At 38.6% G+C, this 23,865-nt stretch overlaps 1 protein-coding gene across 1 annotated transcript in view; it reads right to left on the bottom strand.

Moving 5' to 3' along the window:
- The window catches only part of NECTIN3 (nectin cell adhesion molecule 3), a 134,290-nt gene extending 110,735 nt beyond the window's left edge, over positions 1–23,555 (bottom strand). Inside the window, exon 1 of the mRNA XM_007947418.1 lies at positions 23,393–23,555. Within this exon, the coding sequence (XP_007945609.1) occupies positions 23,393–23,555 (163 nt within the window). The remainder of the gene's footprint in view (positions 1–23,392) is intronic.
- Between the last annotated feature and the right edge of the window lie 310 nt (positions 23,556–23,865).

Genomic DNA, 23,865 nt, shown 5'->3' with positions numbered 1-23,865 from the left:
TAAATCTTCACCCAAATCACAATAAATAAAATAAAATTTAAAAAAAAAAAGAGACAACCGGTAAGAGTAAGCTCTGATTTCTCAACAGAAACCACACAGGCAAGAAGCCAATAGGATACTATATTATAAAACCCTGAAAGAGAAAAATTCCCAACCAAGAATTATATACCTGACAAAATTGTCTCTCAAATATGATTACAAAATTAGGAGATTTCCAGAGAAGCAGAAATTAAGGGAATTTGTTAAAACCAGACCAACCTTACAAGAGATAATCAAGGGAATCCTTTGAACAGAGAACCATAATAGAAAACCGACCATTAATACACAAGATGACATAACCAAGAAACCAACACAGCTATGGAAATATCCAAAGTAAAATAAGCTTACAAGATTGTAAACAAAGAACCATTAACATCAATTAGCAAATGAGGACAATTACAAACCAAAAAGAGAGAAAAACAGTGTAGTGACAGAAATTCTAAACGGTGAGAAAGTCAAGAGAGCTGCAAGATTGAATGGATTGTTCTAAATTGAGGGAGAAAATTATGAATCACAGGGTAACCTCAAAGAAAAATGATAAACTTTCACATCACAATAGAAAAGAGGACAAGCACAAGTATTTAGCAAATACTAAAACAATAGCAACAAAGGAAATGATAACATGATTCATAAACAAAATGAACTCAGCACAGAAAATTATATGGAACAAAGAAACCAGGAACACCATGAGCAAACACTTAACAAAATGAAAGCAACCAATTCATACTTGTCAATAATTACACTGAATGTTAATGGATCCAATGCACCACTCAAGAGATGGAGAGTTGCAGAATGGATAAGAAAACATACCCATCAATATGCTGTCTAAAATAGACACACCTACAAGACAAAGACAAAATCAGAGTAAAAATCCAAGCGTGGAAAAAGATTTATCAAACAAATGGCAACCATAAAGGAGCAGGAGTGGCAGTAATAATTCTGATAAAACTGACTTTAAGACAAAAATCACCAAAAGAGACTAGGAAGGACATTATATAAAGACTATAGAATCAATTGAACAAGAAGATATAACCATAATAAATATCTATTGGCCCAATGAAAGAGCCCCAAAATACATAAATCAGGCTTTAACAGAATTGAAAAGTCAAATAGATGACTCCACAGTCACAATAGGAGACTTTAATATACCATTTTCAATGAAAGACAGAACTGGAAAGAAACTCAACAAAGACGCAGAAGAGCTAAATAATACAATCTACCACTTTACCTTATAGACATTTGTAGAGCACTTCCCCCAACAACAGCACAATATACATTATTTTCCAGTGCACATGGAATATTCTCCAGGATAGACCATATGTTAGGCCATAAAGTAACCCTTAAGAAATTTAAAAACACTGAAATACCGCAAAGCACCTTCTCAGATCACAGTGCTATCAAACTAGAAATCAACAAAAGGAAGATCAACAGAAAAAGAGTAAACACATGGAAAATTAATAACACTCTCCTCAAAAATGACTGTGTAAAAGAAGCACTAAAAAATGAACTTAAAAAATTCCTTCAATCAAATGAGAAAGAAAATACAACATACCAAAACCTTTGGGACACAGCAAAAGCAGTGATCAGAGGCCAATTTATAGCAATAAATGCACACATCAAAAAAGAAGAGACAAAATCAACATTTTAAACCAACATTGCCAACAATTAGAAAAAACAGCAAGAAAAGCCAACAGTCACCAGAAGAACGGAAATAGCAAAGATTTGAGCAGAAATCAATGAAACAGAAAACAGAAAGACATTAGAAAAAGTCAACAAGACTAGAAGTTGGTTTTCTGAAAAGATTAATAAAATTGACAAACTACTGAAAGTGGGAGAGAATAGAAATAACATGAATAAGATCTGAAATGGCAACATCACAACAGAGCCAACTGAAATGTAAAGGATAATATCAGGATACTAGGAGCTCTGGTTCCGAGGCAGAAACCCAAGGAGGGGTCGCTATGAGTCGGGGCCGACTCAACGGCACATAACAACAACAACAACAAGGAGCTCTGGTAGCATAGTGGCTAAAGCATTTGACTGCTAACCAGAAGGCTGGCGGTTCAAACCCACCAGCCACTCCTCGGAAGGAAGATTGGGCAATCCTACTTCCGTAGTGATACTGCCTCGGAAACCCAAGGAGGGGTCGCTATGAGTCGGGGCCGACTCGACAGCACATAACAACAACAACAACAGGAAGAACTGAACTCCAACAAATTTGAAAATCTGGAAAAAATGGATAGATTTCTAGAAACACACTACTTACCTAAACTAACACAGACTGGGGTGGAAAAGTGGAACAATCCCATAAGAAAAGAAGAAACAGAACAGGTCATAAAAAAATTACCAAAAAAAAAAAATCCTGGCCCAGACAGTTTCACCAGAGAATTCTACCAAACATTCAGAGAAGAACTGACATCAATTCTACTCAAACTATTCCAAAACGCAGAAAAGGATGAAATTCATTTTATGAAGCAAGTATAACCTTGATACCAAAAACAGGCAAAGACATCATCAAAAAGGAAAACTACAGACCAATATCTCTCATGAATACAGATGCAAGAATCTTCAACAAAATTCTAACCAATAGACTCCAACAGCATATCAAAAAAATAATTTATTATGACCAAGTGGGGCTCCTATCAGGCATGCAAGGATGGTTCAACTTTAGAGAAACAATCAACATCATCCATCACGTAAACAAAACAAAGGAAAGGAAACACATGATCATATCAATTGATGCAGAAAAGGCACTTGATAAAATCCAACACCCATTTCTGAGCAAAACTGTCAGCAAAACAGGGATAGAAGGGACATTCTTCAACCCAAAAAAGGACATATATGCCAAACCAACATCCAATATTATTCTCAATGGAGAGAAACTAAAACCATTCCCCTTGCCAATAGGACCCAGACAAGGTTGCCCTCTAGCACTACTTCCATGAAACACTGTATTGGAAGTCCTAGCCAGGGCAATAAGGCAAGAAAGGGAAATCAAAGGCATCCAAATTGCTAAGGAAGAAGTCAAACGATCCCTATTTGCTGATAATATGATCCTATACCTAGAAAACCCAAGAGACTCAGTCAAAAATCTACTGGAACTAATTGACAGATTTAGCATCATAGCAGGATACAGGAGAACATCCAAAGATCAGTTGGATTCCTCTAAACCCAGCAAAGAGGTCACTGAAAAATAAGGAAATCAACACCATTTACAATAGCTATAAAAAAAAATTAAAACACTTGGGAATAAATCTTACAAGGGACACAAAAGACCTGTACAAAGAAAACTATAAAAGGCTACTTCAAGAAACCGTAAGAGATCTACATAAACGAAGAACATACCATGCTTGTAGACAGGAAGATTGAACATTGTGAAAATGTCAGTTCTACCCAAGGCAATCTATACATTCAATGCAATCCCAAATCAGATCCCATAAACATTCTTTAAGGATATGGAAAAACTAATCACTAACTTTATATGGAAAAGAAAGAGACCTTGGATAAGTAAAGCAATTTGAAGAAGAACTAAGCAGCAAGTGTCACACTCCCGGATCTTAAAACCTACTATACAGCCACAGTAATAAAAACTGCCTGGTTCTGGTACAACAACAGACACACAGACCAATGGAATAGAATTGAGAACCCAGAAATAGATCCATCGACCTATGGTCAGCTGATCTTTAACAAAGGGCCCAAATCTATTAAATGGGGACGAAATTGTCTGTTTAACAAATGGTGCTGGCAAAAGTGGATATCCATTTGCAGAAAAATGAAACAAGATCTGTACCTCATACCATATACAAAAACTAACTCCAGATGGATCAAAGGCTTAAATGCGAAACCTAACACTATAAAGTTCCTCAAGGAAAAACTAGGGGCAAATTAAAGGGCCCTAATTTATGGCATAAATAGACTGTTAAACATAATCCAAAGTGCACAAACAGCAGAAGATAAACCAGATGAATGGGACCTTGTAAAAATTAAATTTTATTGTGATTTGGGTAAAAGTTTATAGAGCAAATTCACTTTCTATACAGCAGTTTCACACACACTTTGTCTCATGACACTGACTACAATTTACCCCAATGCAACACTCCTTGGAGAGAACAATCATGGGAGAAAAACGGCTGTTTATGCACAGGGAGACAGCTCAGGGGACAGGAGTGCATGGATAGATGGACCCAGGGAAGAGGTAACTTATCGAGAGGAAGTTACCTTACTGTCGAGTCAATCCGACTCATAACCACCCCTCCTTGGGGTTCCAAGGCAGTATCACTATGAAAGTAGATTGCCCAAGGAAGCTTATGAAGAGTGGCTGCACTAGCCATCAGAAAGATGCAAATCAAAACAACAAGATACCATCTTGCCCCAGCACTAGGAGCAAAGTTCAATATGACAGAAAATAGCAAATACTGGCAAGGATGTGGAGAGATTGGGACTCTCGTACACTGCTAGTGAGATTGTCAAATGATAAAACCACTGTGGAGTCCTTAAAAAATTGGAATTAAAAATACCGTCTGACCCAGTCATTCCATTACTAGGTATATGCTAAAGAAATGAGAGCCAGGACGAGAACAGACATATGCACACCCATGTTCATCTCAGCACTATTTACAACAGCCAAAAGATGGAAACAAGCTAGGTGCCCATCAACAGAAGAACAGATAACCAAACTATGCCACATGTACACAATGGAATACTATGCAACCCTAAAGAATAACGAAGAATCAGTAAAACACCACATAACATGGATGAACTTGGAGGACATTATGCTGGGTGAAATAAGTCAATCAGGACAAATACTGAAGCACAAATACTGTGTTAGTATGTTACTGTAAAAAATCAAGGAAAGGTTTATATATGGAAGAAAATTTTCTTTGTTGGTTACCAGGAGGGGAGGGAAGGCGAGGGAACATTGTTAGATAGGTAGAGAGAAGTATTGATTGGGTGAAGAGAAGGGCAATATACCAAATGTGAGTAATCAACACAGTGGCACTGAGAAAGAGGAAGTCATAGAGAGGTGCATAGGAGGTATAGACAGCAAAGATGAACCCTTTTGCACATACAGTACTGCATTGTCAGTGTAGGCAAGCATTGATATATGGGTGGATAGATAGATGGGCAGGCTGAACTATTAGATATGTTCATGCAGGGAGGAGTGTACCCAAGACCATATATAGGGTTGGCAGACAATGTTTCTACCAGTGTATTTGTATGTTCTGTAAGAAGTTCCAGGTATATAGTAGAGCTGAAAAGAGGCAAGGCTGTAATCACTTCTTGGCCACAGCCAGCTACCCAGAGGGAGCGAGTAGTTGGACCAATGGGCTTGGAACCATAGTCACAGGGGACATCAAGCTCAACTGGCATAACATACTACACAAAACACTGTTCCACATCCTACTTTGATGAGTAGCAACTGGGATCTTAAAAGCTTGCAAGCAGCAAGCTAGATGCAACGATGGGTCTCTCCTTGTCCAGAGCAAAGAGTGAAGGAAACCAAAGACGCATAGAAACAATTAGTCCAAGCAACTAGTACACCATACCATCCTTAGGCTATACAACCATGAGACCAGAAGAACTAGATGGTGCCCGGCTACCAGTGTCAACCACTCGGAGGGGGATCTCTGTAGGAGATCTCCTACAGAGATCCTGGATACAGTGGGAGAACAATGTGGAACAAAACTCAAAATCATTAAAAAAAAAAAAAAAAGAAAGAAAGAAAAAGGCACCAGGTTTGCTGGTCTGATAGAGCCTGATGGAACCACTGAGACTATGGCCCCTACCTACTTGCCTTGTAGGTCTGGACTTGAACCCACTCCTTTGGCTTCCAACCAAACAAAAAACAGGCATATGAGCTGAACATTTACAGTAAGTAGATATACTCCTTGGAGAAATCAATCACGGGAGAATAGAAGGGCTATGTATGCATAGAAAGACAGCTTAGGGGGCAGGAGTGCATGGAAGGGAAGGACACAAGAAGAGGTAACTATGGCAAAGAAGTCTGAGGGGAGCTGTTGCATAGTGGTAAACTGTAGTCAATTTCATGAGACAAAGTGTATGTGAGCTGCTATATGGAAAGTGAATTTTGCTCTGTAAATATTGACCCAAATCACAGTAAAAATTAAAAAAAAAAAAATACTATAAAGCTACTAAAATCAAAACAGTGTAATATTGGCATAAGGACAGACATATAGACCAATGGAACATAACTAAGAGTCCAAAACTAAATCCATACATCTATGATCAACTGATTTTCTACAGAGGAAGCAAGTTTTTTCCATGGGGAAAAAATAACCTGCTCAGTAGAAAAAAAAAAAAAAAAGGTGGGGACCAGGTTTGCTGGTCCGATAAGAGCCTGGAGGAACCACTGAGACTATGGCCCCTAGCTGCCCTTCAGGTCTGGAATTGAACCCACACCTGTGGTTTTCAGCCAAACAAAAGACAGGCATATGAGCTGAACATTTACCTCAAGTAGATACATTCTTTGGAGAGAACAATCATGGGAGAAAGAAGGGCTGTTTATCCACAGGGAGACAGCTCAGAGGGCAGGAGTGTATGGAGGGATGGACACTGGGAAGAGGTAACTATGGGGAGAAGTGGGAAGGGAGCTGTTGCACTATGGTAAACTATAGTCAATGACATGAGACAAAGTATATGTGAACTGCTGTATAGAAATTGAATTTGCTCTGTAAATCTTCACCCAAATCACAATTAAAAAAAAAAAAAATTTAAAAATTAAAATAACCTCCTCAGTAAATCATGCAGGAATTACCAGAAATCCACATGCAAAAGAATTAAGTTGGACTCCATCTCACACTAAATTCCAAAGTTAACTCAAAATGGAGCAATAATCTAAATGTAAGAACTAAAACCATAAAATTCTATGATGAAAATATAGGGGTAAATCCTATGGGACTGAGTTTTTAATAGAGGGCTCTTAGAGACATCGAAAGCATGAGCAACAAAAAACAAAACAGATAAATTGGAGAACACCCAAATTAAAACATTTTTGTGCATCAAAATATTTTATCAAAAAATGTGAAGATATCCCACAGAATGGAAAAAATATCTGATAACCACATACATATGATAAGGGTTTACTATCCAGAATATATACAGAGCTCCTACCACTACAAAGCAAAAGGCAACAAAAAATAGACAAAAGAGTCAACCAGTTATTTCTCCAAAGAAGATATACAAATGGCCTGTAAGCACATGAAAAGATGGCTCAATATTAGCTGTTGTTGTTGTTATTATGTGCCATCGAGTCAGACCTGACTCATGGCAACCCCTCCTTGGGTTTCCGAGGCAGTATCACTACAGAAGTAGATTGTCCCATCTTCCTTCCGAGGAGTGGCTGGTGGGTTTGAACAGCTAGCCTTCTGGTTAGCAGTCAAGTGCCTTAGGTACTACGCTACCAGAGCTCCTGCTGAATCAATTCTGACTTCGGGCAATCTCACATGTTTCAAGTAGAACTATGCTCCACAGGGTTTTCAATGGATGTAATCTTATGGAAGAAGATCAATAGGTCTTTCTTCTGTGGTGCCACCTGGAAGATTCAAACCACTAACATTCCAGTTAGTAGACAAAAACAAACCATTTGTGTCACCCAGAGACTTAAATTTAGTGAAATGCAAATCAAAAACCACAATGAAGTATTATTTCACTCCTCAACCCACCAAAAGACACCTCAGAAGGTAGGCACAGTGATCTCCTTTCAAAGGGTCACAGCCTTGAAAACCCTATGGGATAGTTCTACTATGCACAAGAGGTCATCATCAGTTGGAATGGACTTAACAGCAACAAACAACAACAAGGATGGCTGTAATCAGAGCACAGAAAGCAGCAAGTGTTGGCAAGGATACAGAGAAACTAGAACACTCATCCAATGATGTGAGGTTGTAAAATGGTACATCTCCTGTGCAAAACAGTTTGGCACTTCCTCAAAAAGTTAAACATTGACTTACCACATGACCCAGCAATTCCACTCCTAGATATATACTCCAAAGTCTTGAAAGCAAGAACTCCAACAGATACTTGCACACTAACCTTCAGTGCTGTATTACTCATAATAGTCAAAAGGCTGAAAGAACTAAAGTGTCCACAAACAATATAAATGGATAAGCAAAATGTAGCATAACTTCTACATTGGAGTGTTACTCAGCTATAAAAGAGAAAATACTACACTGAGGGAAATGTCACAACAGGACAAATATTATAGATCACACTTGCATAAATATAATTGGTTTCCAAAACCATATTTTAAGGAGTTGTGGTGGTATTAGTGGATAAGGTATTTGACTGCCAACCAAGTCACTGTTTCAAACCCACCAGCTGCTCCATGGAAGGAAGATGGAGTGATCTACTTCCGTAACGATTCACAGCCTCGGAAACACAATGGGGTCACTACAAGTCGTAATCGACTCAAGGGCAGTGAGTTAGCTAACTTAAAACATATTTTATTCTTTATCAGCTTCAGCTAGTCTGTTGACAGTACCTAGACTAATCTCTTGCACACATAAAGTGTTCAACTAAGTAATGAGAAATAGCCACCAATACAAACTTATTACTACTTCTATACTATTATACATATTTTACAAATTTATGCTATGTCAACTCAGCTAAGGCTTTCAATGTTGATCTCTCATGTCATTAATTTTTAGTTGAGTTTTTATTCCTGTTTTCCCCAAAGGTTCTAATTCTAAGTGCCAATTATCACCCAACACTCATTTATTCTCAAAACATATCACTTAAATCACTGAAGATCAAACCTTCTCCCTTCACCTTTGTATCTTCATCTATGATTTTCTCTCCCCAATCTAGTAGAAAGAAGAGTCCCTTATCATTTCTAAAACTAGCCTCTCTCATCTGTGTTTTTAATGTTTCTATTTACTTTCTAGGAACTCTGGTAACATAGTGCCTAAGGCACTTGACTGCTAACCAGAAGGCTGGAGGTTCAAACCCACAGCCACTCCTTGGAAGGAAGGTTGGGCAATCTACTTTTGTAGTGATACCACCTCAGAAACCCAAGGAGGGCTCGCTATGAGTCGGGTCTGACTCGATGGCACATAACAACAACAACAATTTACTTTCTGCTTCTGGACCTTGCCTTATCAATGTGCTTCACCTACCCCCTCCCAAAGGTATAAAAGTTTCATCATGAACATTTAAAAAAAAAAAAAACTTCAACTTTGTGTATGGACACCTATGAGAAATGTATTTTCTTAGGGTACGACAGCAATAATATCCAGTTTATAAAAGCAGTAATGCCAGTACCAGAGGCAAGGCTATAACATCCAGTGTCTAAGAGGCAGCAAGCAATAACCTCAACAGGCTACCTAGTAGCATGATCTTAGCTATGGTTATGGATATAGTTTCAAATACCTATCTTCCTTTTGTTTCTATTTCCATATGTGAGCAACCCAACATCCTTCATTAAAGTTTCTTTAAACCAGAACCTTGACTGATACACATTCTTCCTCCTCTTCAAATTACTCTTCAAAATCCTCCTCTTCAAATTACTCTTCAAATTACCTTTCCCAAGAGTAGGTTATATTTCTAATTCATTATCCCCCTCATTTGTTAATCACTTGGAAATTGGGTTTGTATTTTTTTTCCCCTCCCAACCACTTTTACTAAAAGTATTAAGAATCATCAATGCCCAAATACTAACTGCTAAATTTATTGATCTCAGTTCCTGTTATCAAATAAGGTTTCTTTTTTTGGATTAATCATTTCTCACCCCACCCCCATCCTAACCTCGTCCCTCATAGCTCATCCCATCCAAATACTTCAATCCCAATAATTCTCAATTCCACATCATACCCATCCCTAAACCAAAAAACAAATCCACTGCCCTAATGTCAAATCCTACTCACAGTGACCCTGTATGACAGAACAGAACTGCCCCACAGGGTTTCTAATGCTGTAATTCTTTACAGAAGCCGACTGCCACATCTTTCTCCTATGGAGCAACTGGTGGATTTGAGCCACAGATCCTTCAGTTAGCAGCCAAGTGCTTTAACTCAAGTTCATATCCAAATCTTTCTTCACAATGATATCCAAACACCAGCCAATTCTCTTCAGCAATAGTTCTCAGATCCATTCTTCTCTTTACATTCCTCTGTGAAACTGAAAATCTCACTCCTTAATCCTATCTTCCTACAGACCATTCCAATAGTTTTTCCTTCTTCCTGTCTCTCTTATCTCCAATCTATCTTTTACACTGCAGGAAAATTATATAATATTCTCAAATCAAAGACAGACTCAGTAGTTTCCTGCCTACCACACTCAGCATGGCATTTAAAGATTCACGATTCCTTCCATAAAGCTTATATTTGAAACCACATAAACTCAAAACTCTCACTGCCATCAAGTCGGATCCACCTCATAGCCACCCTCCTTGGGTTTCCGAGGCAGTATTGCTACAGAAGTAGGCTGCCCAACCTTCCTTCCAAAGGGTGGCTGGTGGGTTTGAACTGCCAGCCTTCTGGTTAGCAGTCAAATGCCTTAGGCACTAGGCCACCAGAGCACCACAGGAACCTAATTCCTTCCATAAAGTCCTCATCGTATGGTCTTTTCAACCTAGAATGCCCTTTTTCATCCATCTTCCCTCACAAATGGAAATCCAAATTCTTCAAGGTTCAGCTAGAACACTGCTTCCTTATAAAGACTTCCTCCATACCCAGTTAAACTGCTCCTTCTTCTATAAGCCCACAACACTTGTTTATATTTATAGCATAACATCATTTTCCTTTGCATTATTTTTAGTTATACTTATAGAGCAATTTAGTGATTTAGTAAAATTTCATTTAACCTTCACAGCCACTCTGTGAAGGAGTATCATATAGCAAATTTCACATGAGATGAAATAGGCAGAAAGAGGTTAAGTAACTTGGTTAAAACACACATAGACATTTTCTAATTCCAAATCCTGTACTTCAAAGATCTCTTGAAAATTGATATTTAATTCTTAAGAGTAAAGATACCAAAGTGGCTAGCATAGTACTTTCTGTGAAACACATTGTGTTTGAAATATTCTCTTTCTTGTTTGAAATAAACCTGTTCTGTGTGTGAACTCTATCCATTCTTGAAGACACACGCTGAAAATTTCATCTCTAATTGACCTTCCTTGACTCTTCCTGGCCTCTTTGACATTTTAGGCTGTATCATACTGTGAACACTTTCGGGAGCTCTGGTGGTATTGTGCCTAAGGCATCTGACTGCTAACCAGAAGGTTGGCAGTTCAAACCCACCAGCCGTTCCTCAGAAGGAAGATTGGGCAATCTACTTCCATAGCAATATGCCTCGGAAACCCAAGGAGGGGTCGCTATGAGTCAGATCTGACTCCGCAGCGAGTGCTTTTTTTTTTTTTTTTTTTTAAATCATACCACTTAGCATGTTGCTACAAATGCCTTTTTTTAATATATATTCTAACATGCAATTAGTCTTACTATTGGGTTTATAAATTTGGGAACAGCCACCATGTCTACAGTCTCTATACTACACAGCACATGGCTGGTACTCACCTGTTTCCAGACTGACACTCAACAATCCCTAATCCACTACTTCGATTTCTAAGTGCTTTATATTTTTCATCACAAGTATAAATCAATCATTGTAACTAACTAGATTTTACCATATTTTAACAGTAAATATTAATCAAATCACTTCTGAAATTTAAAGCTCACTAGTTAAGAAAACAGTCTAATTATCTGATGGGAAAAAAATCTACAGTGACTGTTTTAGGTGACTGTAGAGGGCAGCAAAGCAACAGTAGTATCCTCAAAGGAAAACACGTATTTTTCAAAGGCAACTTCAGATTTGTTTTTACATTTTAATAGCTGCCTCGGAAACCCAAGGAGGGGTCGCTATGAGTCGGAACCCACTCGACGCAGTGAGTTTGCTTTGTTTTGTGTGTGTGTGTGTGTGTGTGTAGATTAAAGTTTTTAGAGGTTAAGAGACTTTTTGGCATGCTTTAATACAAATTACTATAAACATCACAAAAAATCTATCAATGCCCAAATCCTTTTTATATGCATATGAAAATATCAGTTCGATAAACAATGCATGGCTTCAAAATAGCCACCATAATTGCTGACTCCTTTGAGAACGTAAAAGTTAAAAATGTCTTCTCACTGAAAACTATAAAAACGATCTATCTTAAATACAGATAACAATGTCACTAATCTAACCAGACAGTGTTAGTTCTTGCTGAGAAAGAAAAGGTGTCCTCATTCTAACCTTGGTATGTCTTCTTTGTTATTGAAAATCAGTCAACTATAGAGGTCATACCAGTTTTAAATGTAAAAAATAACTGATCCTTTGACTAGTGTACTACTACAGAACAAACAGAAGGTAATGACTTGAAAGCACAGGAGTTCCTTATTGTTATTTCAATAGTAAAGTTCTTTATACTTTAAGTATGAACTGTTGTTGTTGTTGTGATGTGCCATCCAGTCGGACCCAACTCACAGCAACCCCTTCTTGGGTTTCTGAGGCAGCATCACTAGGCAAGTAGATTGCCCAACCTTCCTTCTGAGGAGTGGCTGGTGGGTTTGAACCGCCAGCCTTCTGGTTAGCAGTCAATTGCCTTAGGCACTACGCTACCAGAGCTTCCACCAGAGCTCCTAGGCATACCAAATTACATCAAGATAATCACATACTTATAATCTCAGACATGCTTATATAAATGAGGAAGCCACTATAAACTAGATGTTGAAACCATGTAACTACAACATTTGCATGTTTCTCAAAGTTTTTATTGGTGGTGATTTTTTACCTCCTTTAAGTTTAACAAACAAAAAAAGCAGAGATTTACAGTCGCTACTAAAGCCATTATTAACACAAGCAGCCTCATAACTAGCGAAAAATACTACTATGATGTTCTGACCTTATACCCTTAATAAGGACAGGACTGTTAGCCATGTACCCTTCTTCCTGAATCTCTTCAATTAAAAAGTAAAAGAAAAGCATTTTTTCAAATTTTGTCATTTAAAAGAATCTATAAGTAAGCTGGAAACTAAGCAGTCTATTCTCTGATTTAGTGAGTATTAAGTTAAAATTACAGCCACAAATGATTATCTCTAAGTTAAACTAGCAGACAGTTTAGAGTTTACAATTCAGTGAAATCAATCTTAATCTCTCTTATCTAGCCCACATTATCTAAATAAAACAGAAATCTTATTAACAATCTTCAAAAACCGTGGCCTAAGATATTCTAGTAATGGCAACCATGCCCATGATAGATGTTGTTAGTTGCCGTCAAGTCAGTTCTGACTCATAGCAGTCCTGTGCCATCCTCACAATCATTGCTATGTTTGAACCCATGGTTACTGCCACTGTGTCAGTCATGGATAATTAATATAAACAGGGTTACTATATGAAAGTAAGCTTTTCACAATTTACCAATACCAACATTTCATTAATATTTCCTCTAAATTAAAGCAATTAGAAAGGTTATACATACTCTTCTTTCATAAAATGTTCTCAAAGACATGAACTTACATTTATTTGACCCTTGGTATTTCCTGCCATTCCCAGTAGCAAAACTGGCATATCTCCAGCACAAAATAGACTTGCTACCTCAAATTTACCCACTATATTCCTAAAACTCAACCTCAACGTGAGATATGCTATGCATAAAGTGACATACAGCCTGAGATAAACACAAAACAAATTTTGCAACTTGCAACCCTCAAGAAAAAGAATTTTATTCCTCCTGAAGGTCAATTTTTACAAACATCTCAGATTTAAAATGGGTGAAACCATGGGGAATAAACATATGTAATTAAAGAGTAAAAGAAATAAAGGAAAAACTATTCCATCAAGAAACACCTTTGAAATCTATAAATCTTTTCTAGCTTATAACTCAAAATAAGATAGGTATGTCTTCTAAGACAGGAATAATATCAAGAATACAAAGCTCTCTAACAGTATGTTTCCCACAGTGTGTTCTGTACTACACAACTTCTGAAACATGTTAACAGGTGTTACATACACCCACACGTTGAGTGTACAAATTTTTCTTCAATTTGCAAAACTCGGTGTTTTACTGAAGAATTTCTCAGAACCACTGTTAAACTAACGCACATTGTGACTCTCCGTGGGGGGGTTATTCAGTTAGCTTTTCCCAATTCTCGAACATATTCAACTATGGAACTTGTTCCCAAAAAGTATCTTCTAATACTGCCGTTCCTTGGAAATATTTTGGCAGATATTGTTCTAAACCTAAAAGCTTCAAAATATAAGCAGAATTAGTATGCATTTCCCACTAATAACCTATCATGGATAACTGTCATATTGTTAAACACTGTTCAACACTGAACAGCAGGTCCTCATGGCCAAGGGATTTGGAAAATACCCAGAATAAGATGGGAAATGAAGTCAAATTCAGAGATTACTTTAAAACAGAACTGGATAATGCAAACAGGTATCTACAAGTAAGGAGTAAGTTTTACTCTGGAATCAGGAAGAATCTGCCAGGTTTAAAAACACTAGACGTAAGACCGGTCAAATTCCAGGACGTAATGTCAGAAATAGTAACAAGTATGACCAAAGGTGTGCCTGACCCAAGCTATGGTATGTTCTATCACCTCTTATGCCTGTGAGAGCTGGGCAATGAATAAAGAAGACCAAAGAAGAGTTATGGAGCTGGCAAAGAATACTAAATATATCATGGACTGCCAGAAGAATGAACAAAAAAACTGTCTTGGAAGAAGTACAGCCAGAATGCTCCTTAGAACCGAAGATGGCAAGATTCTCTCTCTTGTCCTTCTTCAGAAGGACATAACGCTTCGTAAAGTACAGAGTCAGCGAAAAAGAGGAAGACCCTCAACCTGATACCAAACCAAACCAAACTCACTGCCATTGAGTCAGATCTGACTCATAGAGAATCCTCCTTGGGTTTCTGAGGCAGTATCACTACGGAAGGAGATTGTCCAAACTTCCTTTCGGATGGACTGACAAAATGGCTGCAACAATGGGCTCATACATGGAGATGATTATGAGGACAGCACAAGACAGGGCAGTGTTTTGTTCTTTTGTACAGAGGATCACTATGAATCATAACCAATTCAGTGGCACCTAACAACAATGGCCAAAAGTACTTAAAGTAAAAGTAAGCTTCAATTCTCATCGTTTTGCTCAATCTTCTTTAACTCAACCAAGGGACATTATAGGCACTTGCTGCCTTAAATACATACTCTGAGATTAAGATAGAGTGCTAAAGGTACCTTTTTCTCCTGTTTGAGGTGAAGATAAAGGTAAGAAAGGTTCTTTTTCTATTTATTATCAATTACATTATTTGTATACTCAGAATCACTATAAAATGATCAAATCTCAGTAAAGCTATAAAATTATAGAACATCTGTGTATCTGAAGATTGAATGTTATCATTTGATTTCAACATGGAAGATGAAACCATAAATCAATCCAGACATTCTCTTGGTAACATTTTATGTTATAGTAAATTTGGCCAATTCCTTAAAAAGTTATTAATGGGGGAAAAAAGCAAATGTTAAGATCTGTATTATTTAAAAAATAATTATTTTGTTGTGCCAGGATACGTTCAGTTTAGTCTGAGGGAAGGTTTTTATCAGTAAAAAGCACATATTATGAAACAATTTCTAATTAAATACTAGATAATAAAGAGTACTTTAGAAAGGAGCTTTGGTTGCCTAATGTTTACATGCTCAACTTCTAACTGAAAAGTTGGAGACTGGCTCGTTCCCTAAAGATCACAGATAGAAAACCCTATTGGGAAGTTCTACTCTGTCCTGTAGGGTCACCATGAGTTGAAAATCAACTCAAACACATATGACAACAACTTCACTAGAAAAGCTCACTGTTTGCAGAAGTGGTGAGGGAAGGCTTCATGGAGAAAGTCAGAATTTGGTAGGTAGAAAGGAAGCAACACTATTCTAGGCTTTATGAGTAAGACCTAGAAACCAGCATATCTTCTTCAGAGACTGGCATACCTACTTCAGAGAAAACAGATATTTAGACAAGCAGTGCCTAATGTTAGCCACCAGCCAGAGCGACACCTGACCACTGATATCACATGAAATGTGGCTCGATTTCAATTTTTTTTATATTAATTATCATCCTGAATTGATAATATTTTGGATATACAAAGGTTAAATGAAATCCATTAACACTAATTTCACTTGTTTCTTACTTTCTTAATGTGGCATCAAGAAAATTAAAATTATGTATGTGACTCACACTATGTTTCCCTTGGACAATTCAAACTTATACCAAACTTAAATTCTATTGGTAAACTGTTCAAAGAAATTTGAGTGCCTGCTCCATACCAAGCACATGGGGCTGTAATAGTAAATAAAGCATAAGAGTGTATTTTTCAGAGGAATGATCAAATCTGCTCAAATCATTGTAATGAATAGCACTGGTTGAAAGAATCATCCAAAACATAATCCCCCAGCTCCACACTTACATAAAGTGTTGATCTAGTAAATGGGGCTGGCCATGTTGTTTAGAAAACAATTCCCTAGTAATTAACTGATTTGAACCCATCCAAAAACCCAAGTGTTGCTAACCCGGGAAGATGAGAATACTCATTCATAGGCCTCATTTCACTGTTTTATTTCTTCTTAAAAACCTAGGCCAAGAGAGCCTAAGAAGCCTTTAGAAGATGTAATAGCCAGCCAGTATATTTAAAATAAGAACAAAATTTTGATTTTTAATCATTAAAGTTAAAGGAAACCAAATAAAGGTAGGGAAAAAAACCAAAACCAAACTCATTGCCGTGGAGTCAGATCTGACTCATAGCAACCCCTCCTTGGGTTTCCAAGGCAGTATCAGAAGTAGATTGCCCAATCTTCCTTCCAAGGAGTGGCTGATGGGTTTGAACCATCAGCCTTCTGGTTAGCAGTCAAATGCCTTAGGCACTAGGCCACCAGAGCTCCTGTCATAAAGGTAGGGGGGAGAAAAACTATAATCTCTACTATCTATAGTGTCATAGGTATAATTTACTCTTATTACTAACAAAATAATCATCTGGAATGTTTAAAAGCTTATTGTCAATTCTTAGCCACTTAATTCAATTATGAGGTGGTATGTTTTCATACATGCCTCAAAGTACAATTTATGAATATTTACTCACAATGCAACAGATAGTTCTTCTCTACTCATCTTAATTAGCAGAATAAATGGTGGGCAGTCAATAGGCTTCCCAGAAAAACAATGTCCTTGGAAGCTACATGAAGGAAAAAAATGTAAAATTCATGATGTAAGTATGTAATGCAATATTTTTTATAAAACAATTATAATCCATTGCCATCGAGTTGATTCCACCTCATAATGACCCTACAGGACAGAGTAGAATTGCCCATAAGGTTTCCAAGGCTACAATCTTTATGGAGGTAGACTGCCTGCCTCATCTTTCTCCTGTGGAGCAGCTTGTAGGTCCCAACTGCAGACCGTTTTATCACTGCATCACCTGCAATGTTGTTGTTGTTGTTGTTATGTGCCATCGAGTCGACACCGACTCATAGCGACCCCTCCTTGGGTTTCCGAGGCAGTATCACTACGGAAGTAGGATTGCCCAACCTTCCTTCCGAGGAGTGGCTGGTGGGTTTGAACCACCAGACTTCTGGTTAGCAGTCAAGTGCTTTAGCCATTATGCTACCAGAGCTCCTATACGACTGTCTAAACTCATAGGAGGCAGCCCTGACTAAAATTTTAATTTGATGATGTAACTACAGTAAGCAAGCTATTCAGAAAACAACATGAACCCCACTTCTGATAAAGGTTAAACAAAAATAAAAATCTTAAGTTTTATGAGATTCAAGAGCCATATGGGTTCAGGACTTTAAGACAATTATAGATAAAATATGCTAATAGTGTTCAAATTTTTGGATCTGGGAGCTTAATACAAAGTCATCTTTAAAATTCCAATACTGATTTATAGGTTATTTGACTTTACCCTATATTTACATAAAAACCAAAAAAAAAACAAATTCACTGCTGTCAAGTCAATTCAACTCACAGCTACCCCTCCTTGTGTTTCCTAAGGCATTATCTCTATGGAAATAAGACTGGCCAATCTTCCTTGGGAGGAGTGGCTGGTTACATAGCATCAGTAATTATTGATTAAATTTTGCACGCTTTGCAAACAACATAGTACTTATTGCTTATTTCTAAGAAGACTGTAAATGGACTACAGAATATGCTACAGCCCCCACTGGGTTTCCCAGGCAGTAAATCTTTACTGAAGTAGATTGCTCCATCTGCCTTCCGCAGAGCAGCTGGTGGATTTGAACTGCCAACCTTCTGGTTAGCAGGCAAATGCCTTGGGCACTACACCACCAGAGCTCCTTATAGTAATATATTGTTCACTCATTAATTTTTAATGAGTAAATTACAGAATGTCAAAATGCTCTTAATTTTAACAAAAATTTCAGAGCTAACTTCTCTTCAATCATTTCAAATTAATAGGCAATAAACCAAACTAAACTCACTGCCATTGAGTTGGATCCGACCATAGACAGCCTTGGTTTTCCAAGGTGGTAACTCCACAGAAGTAAGATTGCCCAGTCTGCCTTCCAAGGAGTGGCTGATGGGTTTGAACCTCCAGCCTTCTGGTTAGCAGTCAAATGCCTTAGGCACTACACTACCAGAAAATAGGCAATAGTCCTTAAATTTTATTCCTTAACTCTAAGAGCTGTTCCATAGGAGAAAGATGAGGCAGTCTGCTTCCATAAAGATTTATAGCCTGAAAACTCCATGGAGCAGTTCTACTGTCTTAAAGACTCCCTATAAATCAGAATCGACTCAATGTCAGTAGGTATACAGATAGAAAACATATCGGAGTTGCCAAATCACTAAATTACACACACACATATCTAAGCATAAGTGACAGTGAGTCTTTAGGTGGTAAAACAGTTAAGGCACTTGGCTGTTAACTGAAAGGTTGGAAGTTCAAGTTTATCCAGAGGTGCCTCGAAAGAAAGGCCTAACAATCGATTTCAGAAAAATCAGTCATTGAAAACTCTTTCGAGTATAGTTCTACTCTGACAGCAAATATGGGGTCACCAAGAGTTGGAGGTCACTCTCGATGACAATAGTTTTTTTTGTAAGTGCCACAGGCAAAGTAGGTCTAGAGCCATATATAGAGAGATGTATATGCAGCTATAGATAAAATTGCCTGGCTTCTTCCAAGTAACTAACTGGAAGTAAAAGATCTGGTCTACTATGTTTTCTTTTATATTTGATACCTTTTCCAATCTGTTTAGGATGTAGAAATATTCACATAGGCAATATGTACTGTAGGTCCTTGCATAATACTAACAGGAACTTGATAAAGTAGAATCAAAACTGTAACTCCCATCTCTAATCCCACATTTTCAATGTAATTATTAACATTTTAAGTGACATTAGGATTATATTTCAAATCCTAAAACGCATTCTATATCACTAAAAGAAAACTGAACTGGGTTCCATACAGTTACATAGTTTAATTAATTCCACTGTATTCTAATATTCTGAAATTTGGCATATTTTCCTCTTTATATGAGCTCTGGTAGCATAGTGCCTAAGGCACTTGACTGCTAACCAGAAGGCTGGCGGTTCAAACCCATCAGCCACTCCTCAGAAGGAAGGTTGGGCAATCCTACTTCTGTAGTGATAATGCCTCAGAAACCCAAGGAGGAGTCGTTATGAGTTGGGCCAACTCGACAGCACATAACAACAAAGTAAACTTAAATATTTAATAAGCACTGATTGTGCTACACACAATACAAAGATATAAAGTGCAAATACAGCAAATCAATTAGCTCAAATACTCAATTACTCAGGCATCAGGGTAGAATTCATGACTCACAAGTACCAGGCTGCTAGCAATATTATTAATGTTATCATTTGAGTACTATGTGTCATCTAAGTGCTGTATTTTCATTTGATCCTCACTAGAACTTTATGAGCCAGGTGAAAATAATACATTTTTCTGAAGATGAGAAACTTTAAGTTTACCAAGATTAAATAACCTTCCAAAGTTTCACACCTAGTAAGTGGCAGTCGTTTTTTTTTTTCTTTTTCAGAATCAAACTCTATTAACTAAACTATAAGCTGCCTAGAGAGAGAGAAATAATCTGACTCAGCTGATTTTTAAAAACTGATTTTTTTTTTTCTATTTCACATTCATATGCCTTTACCTAATGGAACCATAACACTTTACGTAGATCTCTGTTATAAACATCAAACAGTCCTATAATCATCTATTTCCTTAATGTCTATAACAGTGTTGTAAGCTCCTTGAAGCCAGGACCCTGTTTTTCTTATGTGTTATGCCCCCAAGTGCAAGGAATGCAGATAGGTTAAATAACATATCAGGTCTTTTTTTTGATCTTCTGAACACCTAACTTTAGATAAAATGTGGCTAAAAATGGAAAAAATGATAGGATCCCAAAATCAAATGAGATCTTACAAAGATCCAATTATCTATCTTCCCTTTCATCAATATCATGACCCAGCTAATATTGTGTACCTCCAAAAAAAAGGTAGGAAGGAAAAGTGAAATAGTATCCATCACCTATGAATTGATCATAAAGAAACACAGAATTGAAAGAATGAAATTTATCAAATCAGATATTCCCGCAAACCTACCTAGCCCCCTTGATCTTTATACTAAGGAATTTCTTAAGCGTAAAAAAAAAAAAAACCTAGCAGTTTGTCAACCTGTAAAACCCTCATTTTAAAAGTTCAGTTTTTCTATAACATAATACACACCCAAACCAAACAACAAATCTGAGCTAAAGGTTTTTTGTTTGGGGGGGGGTAGTTTTCTGAACGATAAACTTATCAGTAGTGAAAGGGCTTTTTAGGGGTCAAATAAACATGCTATGAAAATTATCTAGTGCTAATAGATTATACTGCAGAAGCTGAAGGCCATGATGAATATAACCATTATATCAAAAACAGCAACAAAATGAAAAAATATCAGTATATACGCTAAAACAAGTAAAGCATTCTCATTAACAAATCATCAGGTAGTCATCTTTCCAAAGCCTAAAAATCTTTTAAACTTTAGAACTGGCTCTACTTAGTAAAATATAAGTACATACTAAATCTTGTTAGTAGTACTATGTATGTTAGATAACAACAGCTTACATGAAAAAACTGTTTCCATACTTATTAAGCATCCGGAAATCATCACAAGTGTGGCCTACTCAAAGACTGAATTCTAAAATAGAGAAGGGTAGATGGAAAAAATTTGTCATAAGCGTTCACAAATTAGGGTGTTATAACACTATAAGCCAAAAAAGGAAACTTTTTAAATGAGCAGTGCACAGAACACAGAGTCTGTCTCTACAACTATTAAGTTGATTCTATAACTTCAATTACACGTCCAAAACAGTCTATTTACCTAGAATGACTGCATTTTTAGGTTTCTGAAACAAAATAGCAAGTCCCTCCAATAACACATGATTAAAGTGATTAAAGAAAAAAACAAAAATTTTCTTCCACGTAAAATCCAACGTGTTACTTCAAAAATAATCAACACTTCAGCTGCACAACCACTGTGAAATTATCATGCAAATGTATACCCTTATATCACCTTCTCATATTACCTAGCTTCACAGTCTTCAGTAGGGTTTTGACTAGCTGGATCTGCCTTTATTGGAGTTACAGATAATATTCTCAGTCCTCAAACACAAACTATATCTCTGGATAGTAAACTGTTAATCCCCCCACCCAACTCTCCTCCTATCCTACTATTAAGAGGCATTCACAATCCTCAACGGAAAAAGAATAGCACACAAATTCAATCCAGAATCTCATGGCAATTTAGAGAGATAATAATAGCATTAAGAATTATGTCTTAGAACCAAATATCTGGGGAGTAGGGATATAGAAGCAGTGTAGATTAGATAACGTGCCATTTACCACACTATACTCTGTGAATCAGCAACACTCATTACAGTGATTTAAACGTAGTGGTGAAGTGGTAGTGGAAAGTCTCAACCTACAAGGGGCACTCAATCTCAGTAAGAAAACTTTGCCTCCACCAAAACCAATTACTACCCTCACACACCTACCTGCCTCAGGATTCTCTCTTCTAAATCACACTGTCCAGATAATGCATCTCTCCTTTTAATGAGTATTAGTAAAACTTTAGATTTCAACAAACCGAGATCCAACAGCAACCTTATACGCCAGTAAAAATAGGTAAACAAATCAAAATCTGAGCAAGCCTAAGTTTTGTTACTCACCAAGTAAAAGCCCTAGAATGAATAACGTCCTGCAGTGTTTTGATACTACCCAAAGACACATAGTGCTAACCACCAAAGACTGGTGGCTTTATTTTCCCAAACCATCACCTTCCATTAACTATCATTTTCATCCATTGCTCCTGCAAGAAAGGCAATTTATTTTTTTAACACGATCCTTAACAAGAAGACGTCTAGTCTCCGACACCTGTGAAGAGAACTTACAGAGACTATAAGTTCTATAACTTATAGAGACTATAACTTCTATAATGTAACGGGAAAACTGTAACATAACATGAAGAAAGAGACCAGGAAAAGACATGGAGATGTGTAGATTAGAATATCCGAGGTACAGTCGAGGTTGTCAGATATTTAACATGTAAGTAGAATTTTTGGAGAAAAATAAGGTTTGCTGAAATAAACATGGACAATGTGAGAAATGTCCCATAAACAGAAAGGCAGCGACAGTCTCGATGCAAAAAGATCAGACGCTGCCAAGGCAGAACAGGGGCCGGAGGACCGGAGAGAACTGACTGTAGGGGATGCTATAGGGTGGGCTAACATGGTGCCTTCTCCAGGGTGGAAGGCGTGAGGGATGGCCTCGAAGGTCTCATTCCTCTGGGCCAAGGTCCATAAGGTTTCTGGGCTCAGAGCTCAAGTTTCACCAGGGGGAGAAAAAAAGAAAAAAAAAAAAAAAATGAGGCGGCAAATGTGCATCCCAGTCTCTAAACCCCAGCTCAGAAGTGCGCGCGCTCTAAGCTTCCTCCGCGAAAAAGCGAGGAAGTAACGGTCCTCGGAGCAAACTCAGAAGAGCCCCGCGCACGAATACTCGGCGTTAGCCGTCAGGGTAGAAAGCACCATCGCCGAACACTGGCGATCGGAGCGGCAACAGCACGGCCGCGGGGGAGGGGAGCAGGCAGCCCGCGCCGCACTGGCCGGCCCCGGCCTCACCCCGGCCGCGGCGAAAAGTTTCCAGCCAAAGTCCGCTGCACCCACTCGCGCAACCAAACGCCGAACACAACTGCCTCGCCGCCCGGGAAAGCGGCCCGCGTCGGCCGGGCTGCGGCGCCGGGACCCTCGGTCGCGCTTCCCTCAGCCCACGCCGGCCGCCGACGTTCACCTACCACAGAACCGGGAGAAGAGCAGCAGCGGGAAGAGCAGCAGCAGCAGCGGCGGCGGCGGCGTCGGTGGCGGCAGCAGGAGCCCGGCTCCGGGGGGAGAAGCGGAAGAAAGTTGTGCTTTGCCGCCTCCGGGATACAGCGGAGCCGACCCTGGGGTCCGCGCCATCCCCCACCCTCCCCCCGGCTGGCTCGTCCGCCTGGCCCCCGGCTCGCCCGACCCGGGCGCCTCAGGCTCCGCAAGGCGGCAATAGCGGCCGCGGCGGCGAAAGGTCCGGCGCGCGCGCCTCCAACTCCCAGCTCTTGAGCCGTCGCCGCCGGCTGACAGTCAGCCGAGCGCTCGCGGCTGCCTCTACTCCGCGGTCGCCGACGCCGCCGCAGAGGCTGAGGCGGGAGCCGCCCGCCGCCGCCACTCCCCTCCCCCCGGCACCCGCCCGCCTCGAACTCCTGGGAACTCGGAACGCACCACCCCGCCCCAC

The sequence above is a fragment of the Orycteropus afer genome, unplaced genomic scaffold (assembly GCF_000298275.1).
Source record: "Orycteropus afer afer isolate SDZICR_OR568_19922 unplaced genomic scaffold, OryAfe1.0 scaffold00184, whole genome shotgun sequence".
Taxonomy (NCBI): Eukaryota; Metazoa; Chordata; class Mammalia; order Tubulidentata; family Orycteropodidae; genus Orycteropus; species Orycteropus afer.
The sequence above is the reverse complement of the archived record's forward strand: the minus strand, read 5'-3'. Positions and strand labels throughout refer to the sequence as shown.